This window comes from Ictalurus furcatus, chromosome 2, assembly GCF_023375685.1.
Source record: "Ictalurus furcatus strain D&B chromosome 2, Billie_1.0, whole genome shotgun sequence".
Classification (NCBI taxonomy): Eukaryota; Metazoa; Chordata; class Actinopteri; order Siluriformes; family Ictaluridae; genus Ictalurus; species Ictalurus furcatus.
The window spans coordinates 25,117,544-25,130,924 of NC_071256.1; the positions used below are offsets into that span (position 1 = coordinate 25,117,544).

Genomic DNA, 13,381 nt, shown 5'->3' on the forward strand with positions numbered 1-13,381 from the left:
CACTCATCCTGTATGCTAGCACTCTGATTTACTACCAATCCCCAGTGTTCATTTCCCTTCTGCCTTTGGGCAGAGAGGTGTTTTCTCTTAGGGTAAAAATGGCATTGGATCTTTCTCACCTGTTCCTGCTCTCCCCAACACACATGCAGCCTGTGAATAATTAATGAAAGAAACAAACTACAGAGCAGTGCTGTTAAAGCCATTCTCAGGGGCCATGTGTGTGGTGAAACTGGCATTTACACAGAGAGAGAGAGAGAGATGCCTTCCAGATGTTTAAGCGATGAGGTGGCTTTCACTGGAACGTTACACATTCCCAGAGTTGTTTGTGGAGAAAAATTGTTCACAAACTGTGAAGCGAGTATGTACATCCCCACATATAGCCTCCCCTCCTTCTTTTACTCCTCCTCCAGAGGATCCTAATATTCTTTCCTGCCAAATGTCTTAAAATGTATGTCATTGCTGTGTACTGCAGCTACTGGAAAACCACAGAGAGGTGTGTAGGTTGGAGGCCGAATCTGAAACTGAATCTGAGTTTAGGCTGAGTTTTAGTTACAGTTAGTTAGTTAGTTACATTTATATAGCATTTTTGTAGACACTCCGAGCGCTTTACATAGAATGGAGGGGGGGGGGTCTCCTCAACCACCACTATTGTGTAGCATCCACCTGAATGATGTGACGGCAGACATCGTGCGCCAGAATGCCCACCGTACACCAGATATAAGTGGAGGGGAGAGATTGATGTAGCCAATTCAGAGATGGGGATTATTAGGGGGCCGTGATAGAGAATGGCCAATGGGGGAATTTCGCCAGGACACCAGGGTATACCCCTAATCTTTTATCTTTCCCATTCAGTTCCTCAGCTCATTCAGTGTGTTTCTTGTCCCCTGGCATGGTGAAGGATAACGATGTACAGCGGACAGAATCAGGGGAGGATGCAGTTTCTTTGAATGGGTGTGGCTCAAACAAACATTTTAGCCTTAATTTGCGAGTCAGCGACCCCACAGCTCAGCAGCTACTTACCCTAGTGTGAACAGTTGACCTTCTCAGCCTGGGGGTGATCATAGCAGCTCCAAGATATATGATCTGTCCAGCTCTGTTCTCAGAGACTAATCATGTCATGTAAAACCCTCTGCACTAGTAGCAAGAACAGTGCTGAGAAACAGCCAGTGAATGCAAGTGCGAGAGGAAATCATATTCATCTGCTTTCTTGTGCAGCAGGTCCCTGAACTCAGATCATCACCGCACTCTCACACAGTTTATTCGTGTGTGTGCCCAGGGGCAAAATGTAAGCACCATAATAATGCTTCTATAAGAAATTATTTGACAAGATTCTTGGCGGTGGACAGTATAAAATATCTTTTTTTTTGGTGCTCTACCTCTGGTTCTCTTTGCAGAGCAGACAGCTTGCATCTCCCCAACCTCCGGGTTCTTCTCCTATTTTTCTCTTTTCTTCCGTGGATCTGGTGGTAGAACGGGTTGTCCACTAATCGTAGCGTTGGCGGTTCAGTTCCCGGCCAAATTGACTCCACATATCGAAGTGTCCTTGGGCAAGACACTGAACCCCAAGTTGCTTCCGATGGCAAGTTAGCGCCTTGCATGGCAGCTCTGCTACCACTGGTGTGTGAATGTGTGTATGAATGGGTGAATGAGACTCAGTGTAAAGCGCTTTGGATAAAAGCACTAAACAAGTGCAGACCATTTACCAACTTTTACTGGATGGGGTATTCAAATTTGCATGGATGACGGATGAACAGATAAATCAGGAAGGAGTAAGGATGTGGGGAAAAAAAGATGGAAATAAATGACTCCCCACAGTCGGATATGTTGAGAATTTAAAAATAAACACATTTAAAAACACTGCTTCAACATAGTTGATCGATCATTTTGTGCAGCTGATATGTGGAATAACTGAACGGCAGGTCAAAGTTACAACATTAATCCAAGCACTTGTTCGCTGATGGACTTCACACTAATAGTGTCAGTGAAACAGATGATGGAGTCGCTTTTTACTTTTCTAACACTCACTAGTCGTGTTATTTCTGTTAGGTCATGTTTGTATGAAATAAATCTTTGTTGAATCCTAATTGGACCAGTCTAGGTCTGTCACGATAACTACTTTTGTTGGACGATATACTGTCCCAGAAATAACTGCGATAAACAATATCATTTTCATTTTAAGACCAGTGTATGCCACAGATATAATGATAATATAGTAACATAATAATGCACGTACGGCCTTTCAAAGAGCAATAAACTGTTGATTCTTATGAATATTCAGACATTGTAATACAGTATTGTGAATTCTTTATGCTTTAGTTATTCGTTGTTACAGAAAGAGTGTGTTCATGACGTGACTTATCATTCTACCTAGCGCCTTATTAAAGTTCACGGTCACGTGTGCATTCCTGTCATTTTGTGCAGAAACAAGTTGTAATATTAGGTTTATGCTGTGTTTGTCTGATTTAATCTCATGTGTATAGGACGTGTTTGGGTGAGTTGATTAAACCGCTAGTAAATCGCTTCAGTTTACTGCTGTTCATTCAGCTTCAGCTCACGTAGCTTAAACGGGTCGATCGCCAATGTTACTGACTATAACTGGTAGGGATGCACCGAATGTTCAGCAACCGAAATTATTCGGCCGAAAATAGCAAAAAAAAAAGCACTTTCGGTGTTCGGCCGAATAAATGAAAAGGCCGAATAAATTTGACCGAACAAGGACTTCTTTGATGATGTGCCAAATAACCTAGCAACCAGAGTGAGACGCGCGAATGGCACGACCTCCACTTCCGGCAACGCGCTCGGAGAGATGAGTGGGCGCGCGCATGCACGAGTGCTCAGCGAGCGCATGCTCTTCGGATGTTGACAACCGTGACGTTGTTTACTGTGGACACGTGCGTTTGTTTTGTTTCTGTTCCAGAGTATTCCGTCACGTCACGAGACGTAACGGAGTAGAGTACGGAAGCAGGCAAAGACGTATTTATTTTAGGGCAGGCAGACAAATCCAAAAAAAAATCCATCGTAATCCAAAAAATGTAGTCAAGACAGGCAAAGGGTCGGGCGATCGGCAAACAGGCATAAACGGTGCAAAGCAGGAATCAAAGTCGCGGTCACAGAAAACAGGGTCAAAACACAAAACAAGAAACATGAACTAGTACTATGGACTGGGAGCAGAAAAACCAGCGGGGACTAAATGAACTAATCTATAGTTTAAACTAACCAAATCTATCAAGGAACATAACATTAACAACGTTTCTAACTATCCTATATCTACTATAATACTCCGCGAGGTGTACAAGGACGCGAGTGGTATATATCCTCAATATAATCAGCCGTATAGAACCGAATAGAACCATTTTCTGCACTCTTGTCAATGCACTTTTTAATGCACTTTTTTGTTGTAGGCTACAGAGTGTTACATTCTTTCAGCAGTCAGTTATAGGCCTAACATAGGCCTATGTTAGGCCTAACAATACAAATATTTTATTTTACTCATTTATTTATTTAAAGTTATATTGTGCCTTGTTGGTAGCCTATGCCTGCTGGAATGAAAAAAAAAATGTTCAGTGTTAAATAAATATTTTGAAATTGTAGTTTTTGTAATTGATTTTTTTGATTGATTGATTTTTTTCTTTGAAAAGCAAGACAAAATAGTAAAAAGCACATTTTGACTATTTAATTTATGTAATGGTGAAAAAATGGCAAAATAAATGGAAAAAACGTGAAAAAACGTGTTCGGTATTTGGCCTTTGGCCAAGTTTTTCATTATATTCAGTTTCGGCTTCGGCCAAGAATTTTCATTTCGGTGCATCCCTAATAACTGGGTTATTTGAAACACTCGGACGGTTCGTTCTAGATCTTTGTTCTTCTTCAAAAAACATTGTTAGTACATTGTTAATATTTTTCTTCTTTCAATATTATGATTATTTCTACCCTGCCTAAAAGTCTGAACACAATGGTGACACATTTGAGCTTGATCCTGTATGATGGTCAGTTTATTACTCCTTATTGCTTCTTCTTTCGTCAAGCTTCTTAGTTAGAAACAGGACGGAAATCTTTTCTTAAAACGATGGCGTGCGGTCGACGTGTTTTTGGAGTTTCGCTGAATGGAGACCAGCTACTAAACCTCTACATCTGCTGACTCTCAGGATGCATTTTTAAAAACTTGTCTACTTGATCTGAGCACTTTGAGCTCAGTGTGAGTCTAAACATAAATCTGAGTGTCTCCTGACCCATTTCAGCACACACTGATCCTGTTCCTACACCCCACTGACAGCCAGACTACAGAACCCTTTACACACTGTGACCTTCTGTGTTGATTTATTGTGATGGTTGTTAATGTTGCGGTGATCTGCTGTCTTAAAAATATACATCATAATGTTTGTGGATGGCCAATTAAAGGAAGCACTCTGTTTTTTTCTGTTTTGTTTTGCAGTGCTCTGTGCGAAGAATCTAGCGAAGAAAGACTTCTTTCGTAAGTAACCCATGAAAGCAAGTGTGCTCTATTTCTGTAGGGTTATATAAATCTACCCGACGCTTGAGTCATTCTGTGTGTTTGAAGTGCGGCGAGCGAGATAAGTATTCTTCCCTCACGAGACGACAGAAATGTGGGTCGGTTTATAGATAAGAAGCACCCCTGACTGCAGGGCACTACATACACAAACATAACGTCTCCTTTCTTGTGTCTCTGTCGTGCTCTAACACACAACACAGTGCACGATGGATGATAATAGAAAGAATACAACCCGATAACCCCCGAGAGACAAAGAGGCAAAGCCAGGAAGCACGAGGGAAAGAGATGAAAAACAGTAGGGTCAGGACTGCGAGTCTGTATGGGCAATGTTAAAATAACACTTAGACCGACAAAGTAGAGGTGTGCTCCACTACTGCTACCCAGCACAGCTGTACACTGGACAGGAAGGGAATTAAAGAGTGTGTTTGTGTGTGTGTGTGGGTGTGTGTTTGGAGTTGTTTGGGTTCTGGGTGTCACAGTAACATGTTGTCAGGGTCAGCCACCCAGGTGCCAGTTACTGCTCACTGTCTCATAATAGCACTGTCTACAACTCTGTGTGCTTTACAGCTGTCAACTTTCAATTACTTAAAATGTCTAGAATTAAAATATTTATTCGTATGATTCCAACACAGACATTAGAACAGTAGAAGTGTATATTTTTTAATCATGTTGTGTTCTTTTCAGTGGTGGAAATGGCCAGGATGCACTGGGGGGACTCTAGTTGCCCAACTCTGCCAAACTGACTGTCTTGCTACCCTTCAAATTCCTCTCTCTTTCTCTCTCTCTCACTCTCTCTCTCTCTCTCACTCTCAATGCCTTTTTTTTATATTATCAATAAAAATAAGAGTGACGGCCCGTGTCAGTGCAATAAGAAAAAATGAAAGTGGTCCCATAAAAAGCCCATAGTGGCATGAGAATCTGCATAAATGACAGCTAAAACACTTTACAAACATTACATATCTCTCTATGTAACTATTGACCAAGTTTCTATTTGTAATTAACATGCAGGCTGACATAACTGTGGATATATTATGTAGCAAGCTATGATAGTGCAAATAAATTTAGACGATTAAGGGCGTTCAAATAGATTAAACCTGGAGCATTTTATGTATGTGCACGCAGCTTTATCCGTTTCAAAGTTTCTACTGTTGAATCTGTTAAAGTAACAGTTTCTGTTAAGAATTTTGGCTCCATTAAGACTCTGCTAACTTCCCTGAGGCAGTCTGATCGGTCCTGTGAGGACGCTCGCCATTGGCTGCAGCCTGTAGGTATTATGGCCAGTCAGGAAAGTCGACACTCCGCAACCACATGCAGAACATCCCCACTACGCTTATGTGCCGAACTTGCTTTCGTAGGCTTTCGATTGCATAAAAGATGGACTCTCCTCATTCCTTGAAAAAAAAAATATTTTAGCCAGTTTGAACTGGAACACCGTCCTCCTTTTTAAATTCACTGCCTGGACTCAGTCCCCATAGCATAAATATATAACGACGTGGAAATGTTTTGGTTTATTTTCTAACATAAGTTACATATGTGTGCTTTTCAATGCTGCATTTGGCTTGCCGCAGAAGTGGGAAGTCAGAACTTACAATTACATCATTTTCGACCTCTGTACATTCAAGTTAAGAAGTAGGGAAAAAACTTGGACGTCTCCATGTTCTCATGGTTGAGGAGATCGTCTCGAGTTCCGTGAGTAGGAATTACGAGTTGAGGGGGCTTCGAATTTTTCGTCCCACAGGCCTCCACACATGTCAAAATAAAGTGTGTTATACATGGCATGCATTATTTAGAGACATATTTTAAAGTGACCGCATCATTTACACCAAAACATTTTGCTATTTGGCTTAAGTTGGATGAATATAAGTGGAACATGTGATGTTAAGCATTGTAATATGGATATTCTGGAATCTGAATAAAAAGTAGATTGGAAATTTTAAAGAGCATTCCAAGAATGACATTGTGTATATAAATGAATATATTTATTTATATGTGTAATCTCCATGGCAGGCCTGCCTGACCCCTTTGCCAAGGTGGTTGTGGACGGTTCAGGACAGTGTCACTCCACAGACACTGTGAGAAACACACTTGACCCCAAATGGAACCAACACTATGACCTGTAAGTAACACATGGGCATATTTCTCTCTGTCTCACGCACTGTCTCACTTGTTTACACACACACACACACACACACACACACACACATATTCTCTCTTTTACCATCTAGCTGAGCACACACACACCATCTCTGTCACGTTACCTCACACTGTCTCACTCATGGATACCATATCACACATGACTGCTTGTTGTCTCACACACACTGATGCGGTTGCTGTTGCTTACACACCTTCGTTGGAAACCTCTGAGCGGCGCAGTGGTGACAGTGTGTGAGATTAAAGTAACCCTGAATGTGCAAACCATTAAAAATAAGGGGTTAATAAAGGTATAATAATAATCATAGCCACACCACAATATCAGATACAGAAGTACTAAGGACGTTTATTAATGGAAACACAATGTGCATTTATTGCTGTTTTAACAAATTTGACAAAAAATTAAAAATGTTTTTTTATTTACTCTTAAATGTCTTCTACTGTCATATAATGTCTCAAGTTGTGGTGTGCATTTTATATTTGCCAGGTTTTAGTTTGATTATTTCTTGCATTGTTTTGGTTATTGCTCCACAGCCTTGTCTGTCTGTCTCTAAGTACGAGTGTATGACTCAGCTGTAATTACCCGATGACATTTATCACTACGTTACGCATACACTCACAGAGCACTTTATTAGGAACACTATACTAATACTGGGTTGGGCCTCCCTTTGCTCTCAGAACAGCCCCAATTCTTCATGGCATGAACTCCACAAGGAAACGTTCCTTTGAGATTCTGGTCCGTGTTGTCATGATTGCATCACAGAATTCCTGCAGATTTTCAGGTGCACTTTCATGCTGCGAGTCTCCCTTTCTACCACATCGCAAAGGTGTTTCTGATTCAGATCCAGTGACTGGGAAGGCCACTGAAGAACATTGAACTCATTGTCATGTTTATGAAACCAGTCTGAGATGATTTTGCTTTGAGACATGGTGCAATATCATGCTGGAAGTAGCCATTAGAAGATGGGTAAATTGTGGCCATGAAGGGATGCACATGGTCAGCAACAATACGCAAATAGACAGTGGCATTCAAGCGATTTGGTGGAGTGATTGCTATTAATAGGTCTAAAGTGTGCCAAGAAAACATTCCCCACACCATTACACCACCTCCACCAGCCTGTACTGTTGACAAAAGGCAGATTGGATTCATGGACAAATTAGCAACAAATTCTCACCCTACCATCTGTGTGCCTCAGCAGAAATCGAGATTCATCAGAACAGGCTTAGTTTTTTCCAGTCTTCAGCTGTCCAGTTTTGGTGCGTCTGTGCCCACTGCAGCCTCAGCTTTCTGTTCTTGGCTGCTAGAACTGGAACCCGACATGTTCTTCTGCTATTGTAGCTCATCTGCGTCAAGGTTCGACGTTCGCATCTCAGAATGCTGTTCATTTCGAGATGATTTTCTGCCCGCCACAATTGTACAGAGTGGTTATCTGAGTTAGTGTAGCTTTTCTGTCAGCTTGATCCAGCCTGGCCATTCTCTGTTGATCTCTCTCATCAACAAGGCGTTTCCGTCCGTTGAACTACCACTCGCCGGTTGTTTTTACTTTATTGCACTATTCTGAGTAAACTCTAGAGAACGTTGTACCATCTGGATGAGCTCACACATCATCCCTGTCCCATTACCTCACACTGGCTCACTCATGTATACTATATCATCTCTTGTCTCAGACACGCTGATCCAGTTGCTTTTGCTTACACACCTTTGCTGGAAACCTGTATGTGGAGAAGTGGTGGCAGTCTTTCAACAGCCTCTGAGTAAAGTCTAGAGACTGTTGTATATGAAAATTCCAGGAGATCAGCAGTTATAGAAATGCTCAGACTAGTCCGTCTGGCACCAACAATCACGCCACGGTCAAAATCACTGAGATCACATTTTTTCCCCTGTTCTGACGGTCGATGTGAAAATGACCTGAAGCTGCTGGTCCGGATCTGCATGATTTTATGCATGGCACTGCTGCCACACGATTGGCTGTTTAGATAATTGCTTGAATGTGTATGTGTACAGGTGTTCCTAATAAAGTGCTTTGTGAGTGTAGGTAGGCTCTATGGTGATTTAGGTCACCTCTGACTTGTGCAAATCAAGTTAACAGCAGTGTGCCGAGGTCATGCTACGTTAAATATTTCCTAGGTTTTCAAAAGAAGCTTAAAAGTTACTAACTGTGTCACCATAAGCACATTTAGCACACACACACATACACACACACCTCACTCTGTCTGCTGATGGTGAGCTGAGGTTCCAAATAAAAATAGTAACTTTCCACCACTCAGTGTCACTTTTCCCAGAGTCCTAATTGAGAGTGTATATGCAAGGGAAAGAACGAAGGAGAAAGTTTCCACCGATTCCTCAAAGTGGGCCAACAGCAGGAGGAAGCCAATGTCTCCGTTTGTTTGGTTGCCGGGGTAACCCGACGCCGATCCCCCCCCCCCAGCTGGGCTGCAGAAGAACGTGTCACTGGCGAGAGCGTAAAACATGGCTGACACTTACGGCTTGAGAAATCTAGAACGAATGTTTGTGTCTGCTCAAGCTTAACCTCAGGCATTTGAAAAATTCAGTTAGGTAGAAACCAAATGAAAGTGAGATATAGGTACAGGAGCACAATTTGCAATGACTGTGGATTCTACTGAGTCACGTCAGTGTGATTTGAGCACTCTATTAGCTACTGGAAGGAAAGGAAACAAGCTCAATTCTGCTGGTCAACTCTTCTAGATTTTCTGTCCAGTCTGCGATATTGTTGTTAAAAATATAACGTCTTATCTGAGGCCAAGCTGGACATAGGTCGAAGGGTGTTATGTGCTCTTCTGTGACTAGCTGAGTTTCTTCTTTAATGTCAGTGTTCGTTCTTCCTCAGTGTCTCTTTTGCTCTGTAACTGGGGGAAGCAGGTGGACTCTGTGTTCGGGGGTGCAGCTGGCCCTCTCATTGAGGATCTTTTGGCTCAGTGAAAGTCATGCAGTTCATGCCAAACCCTCGTGGGCTTTTCTCTCATTAGCCTCAGTACACCAACCGATGCACAGCTCAGATCTCACTGCCCAGCACCTGCTCAGTCCAGCTGAACTCAGATCAGCATGTAAAGAACGGCACACATGCGGGCTGTCTGCTTACTGTAAACACCTGCTTGTAGTCACCCATTGGTTTCGGGGCCTTTTTTTTTGTTGATTCATTTTGTAAACAGTAAGACCATTAGATGTGTTGGTTGAGAAAAAACACTACTTAGGATTTATCTGGAAAAATAGTTTTGCAAACTGGTTATAATTCTCTTAAGTTTCTCATGACTCACGCGCAGTAAAATGTCCATTCAGGCAGGTTATCAGTTCTTTTTACATGTCGGTCAGGTTTTGGCATGAATTCTGTTCATGGTTCTTTTACAAGCTGTTGTAATGTCTGGAAATAAGCATAGTTTGGCATGCGCAAGCATTCCACATAATTTGGAGCACTCCTGAGCTCAGACCTTTATTAAATCCGCTGGTGCTGGAAAAGTGATAAATGTTTGTTTCTAGAGAAGCAGCGTTTTTGTTTGGGTTTCCTTGGCCCCCTTCTCCGGCCTGCCTGACTTCGTCTGAACATCTAGCCGTGCTATCCATCTCCCCTTGGTTTGGTCTCCTTTCATCCTCCCGCCATTCTCCCTGCTCTTTCTTTCTCTTAACAGAGGATTCTTTCACTTTGGCAGCCTCTTACAAACCTATGACATTTCAGACATGCTTGGAAGACTCGCAGACGAGGGCTCGTGAGCTTCGAGTGTCTGGTTAAACAGAATATCTAGGGTTTAATAACCATCAGGAAGTGCATAGAGTGAGTGTAATACAAAAAGAGATCTATTTGTGTGGTTCGTACATCCTGTGGGGTAAATCAAACATTTAATACTCCAGTATAAAGAGTGTAAATCGCTTAGCATGTGTGATTGAGTGCCGTGTTGCGTGTCTGTACAGATACATCGGGAAGTTGGACTCCATCACTATTAGCGTGTGGAACCATAAGAAAATCCACAAGAAGCAGGGTGCTGGCTTTCTGGGCTGTGTACGGCTCCTCTCCAACTCCATCAACCGCCTCAAAGACACAGGCTGTAAGTATGTGCATGTGTGTGCATGTGTGATTGTGTGTTGCTCCCATGGTAAATTTTTTAGGTTTTAGGGGAGTAGAACTAGTTTCTGTGTGCGTGTATGTATGAGTGCGTGTGTAGATGACTTCAGTTCTCAGAAAGCATTTACTGAGAATAATATGCATGTTGGAGCACAGAAGACTATCAGTGTCTGGATGTAAATGGCACTGTCTGTGCCTGGGTCTGCTTCTGTTCCTCCTGATTTTGAAATTGGAGGTCACATTCTTTTTGCGTCGCAGTCCAGACTGCACAAACAGAGCTGTTTTCTGTCGTCTAGCCCCACGCCCAGCACCACGGCCGTGGTCATGGAGGCTCCACGGATTTTTTTTGTTGTGTGCAGGAGTGGGCTGTTTAGGGTGCCAGAGACACACAGTTCAGTCTGGGGAGAACAACCCGTTTCCTAGAAAACCCTCAGGCTCATTTCCTGAAGAAGTACAGGAAACCACGGGCCTCTCCCACAGCTGGGAGGGATTCCTCTCTCTGCCCTGTATTTCCTGCTGTCTGTTTGCTTTTCTTTCTTTTGTCTGTTTCTCTTTGTTTCTTTCAATGCGTCTTCTGTCTTTTTTTCTTCTTCTTCTTTTTGCACCTCTCTTGGTTGCTTATCTCTTGATTTCTCTCTGAGTTTTCTTATAGCTTCATTATTTCTTAGTTTAAGCTATATATTATTATTATTATTATTATTATATAATGAATAAAACCCAATGGGCCATGCTGTTATAGGAAAATAATCAATGACAATCTGTCATGGAGTTGATTTTCCTATGACGGCACGCCCAGTCATGTTTTATTCCTTGCATGCTGTCATGAGAAATAACGAAGCTAAAGCAGCGATTTGAATTTCTTATTTATTAAAGAACGCATGGTATGCTTAATCCACTTACGGTTACATTTAATGTCCACCAAACAAGTTAGATCCTGTAATCACTTGGATTATTAAAGGTCCTTTCACACTGACGCGATGACGCTCTTGAATCAAAACAATAGATCCGTATGAAGCTGTTGACTGTGGGTGCGACAAAGTGACACCTTTTTTTTTCGTCCAGTGTGTAGCTGTTTTTTTCCCTGTCACGCCGTGACGAAACGGGCCGTCCAATTAGATTTGAGCCTGGAGACACTGCTGTTGCAGAGATAAGTGGCGCTATAGCACAGAAAGCTGTTTTGAAAACCAGTTTAAACACAGAAGAAGAGTTATTGAGTTCTTATCATTTGCCAAGTTTCCATCCACTTTTTGTGCATTTCTGTTATCGACAAAGTGAAAGTGCGTAAAAAAATTTGCTGTCTCCTGCCTGTTTCCATTCGATTGGTCTACTGATGAAATGGTGCGCATCAGTTACTTATGCATTAAAAAGTGCTTTTTGTTCAGTGCGCATGCTCTCTCTCTCTCTCTCTCTCTCTCGCACGCACACAAGTACCATAGAAATGCAAACTAACTCGTCACGAAGGTAGCTGCCAAAAAAGTATATTTTTCACTGAAATACTTCCTATTTGCTTTAATGCAAACAATTTTTTTTCATAATCTTACAGCTGGACTTTTTGTAGCAGAAAACAATACTCCGTAGGTCATTTGTTATTTATGTTTATATTTTTGTTGAAACATGTTCTTAATAAATGTAACGGGATAGTAAGGACTGAACTGTTACCTCATTTATCAAAGTTCTTCCAGCATGAAAAAAGTGGGCTGGTCTTGGGCATTAAATTCTGGTTTTGTCTCGCTACTGTGTTATTGCATTATATTTCACATTATTTCATTCATACTAAAACAGCTTGGTGGTGTTCAGAAAACACAAAGATCGTCCTTCTTAACAGTTTGTCTCATGGTGATGTGCGCCAACATTTATGTGATTCTTCTTGTCGGTGGTCAAAGACGATCAGCTGAATAGTGGGTTGCACCACCTATCGTGCAGGCGTGAATTAGCTGAAGGTGATCAATCGTGTTGTGTTCGGTGTGAAAGCAATGTTCGTCTGTGATTCACTTCGCTTTATCGTGGTGCGCGCAGTGTGAAAGGGCCTTACCAGCTATAAATAGTCATTCCTTCACCAGCGCCTTTTTCTTCATGACTAAAGGTTCCTAAAGACAAAAAAAATGCACCGTGTCATGATAGCGATTAACGCACAAAGGACAAAAGGTCTGTACTCACCGGGACGGGGACCGTTTAACGCCCCGTGTCTAAATCAATGGCCGTCAATGGGAGTGTTCACACGCGCACGTTTTACACGTGCTGCCAAGGTGTAAAAAAAATTTTTAACATTGAGGGGTTCTGGGTTTTTTAAATTTTATTTTATTTTTTGATGCGCTGCATTAAAAACTGACCCACAAATGAGATTCGCACTTTTGGTCACGTGCCCTGAGCCGCTGAAGTTACATAAAACTACGACTTGATGGAGCTCGCGCACAAAAACGTTTTGGCGAGCGAGAAAGTGAGTAACAGAAAAAGAATCTGACACAATATGATGCTGCTGTCTTTTATGTCTGTATGTCTATAACACCGAGAAGTTTCTAATAAACGCCACAGCGACTACAAAAAAGGAGGTGTTGTTCTATTAAAACAATTTTACTAGCATCCACCATTTTGGTAAAAGAGTGAATAAACGACATACTCGAAATAAAATGCGCACTGCTCATGA

General features: G+C 41.9%; 1 protein-coding gene across 1 annotated transcript in view; it reads left to right on the forward strand.

Annotated features, from left to right (window-relative positions):
* Window positions 1-13,381, forward strand: part of smurf2 (SMAD specific E3 ubiquitin protein ligase 2) — a 62,903-nt gene that overhangs the window by 24,287 nt on the left and 25,235 nt on the right. Inside the window, exons 2-4 of the mRNA XM_053610563.1 lie at window positions 4,433-4,471; window positions 6,518-6,626; window positions 10,587-10,720. Coding sequence (XP_053466538.1) covers window positions 4,433-4,471; window positions 6,518-6,626; window positions 10,587-10,720 — 282 coding nt within the window. The remainder of the gene's footprint in view (window positions 1-4,432; window positions 4,472-6,517; window positions 6,627-10,586; window positions 10,721-13,381) is intronic.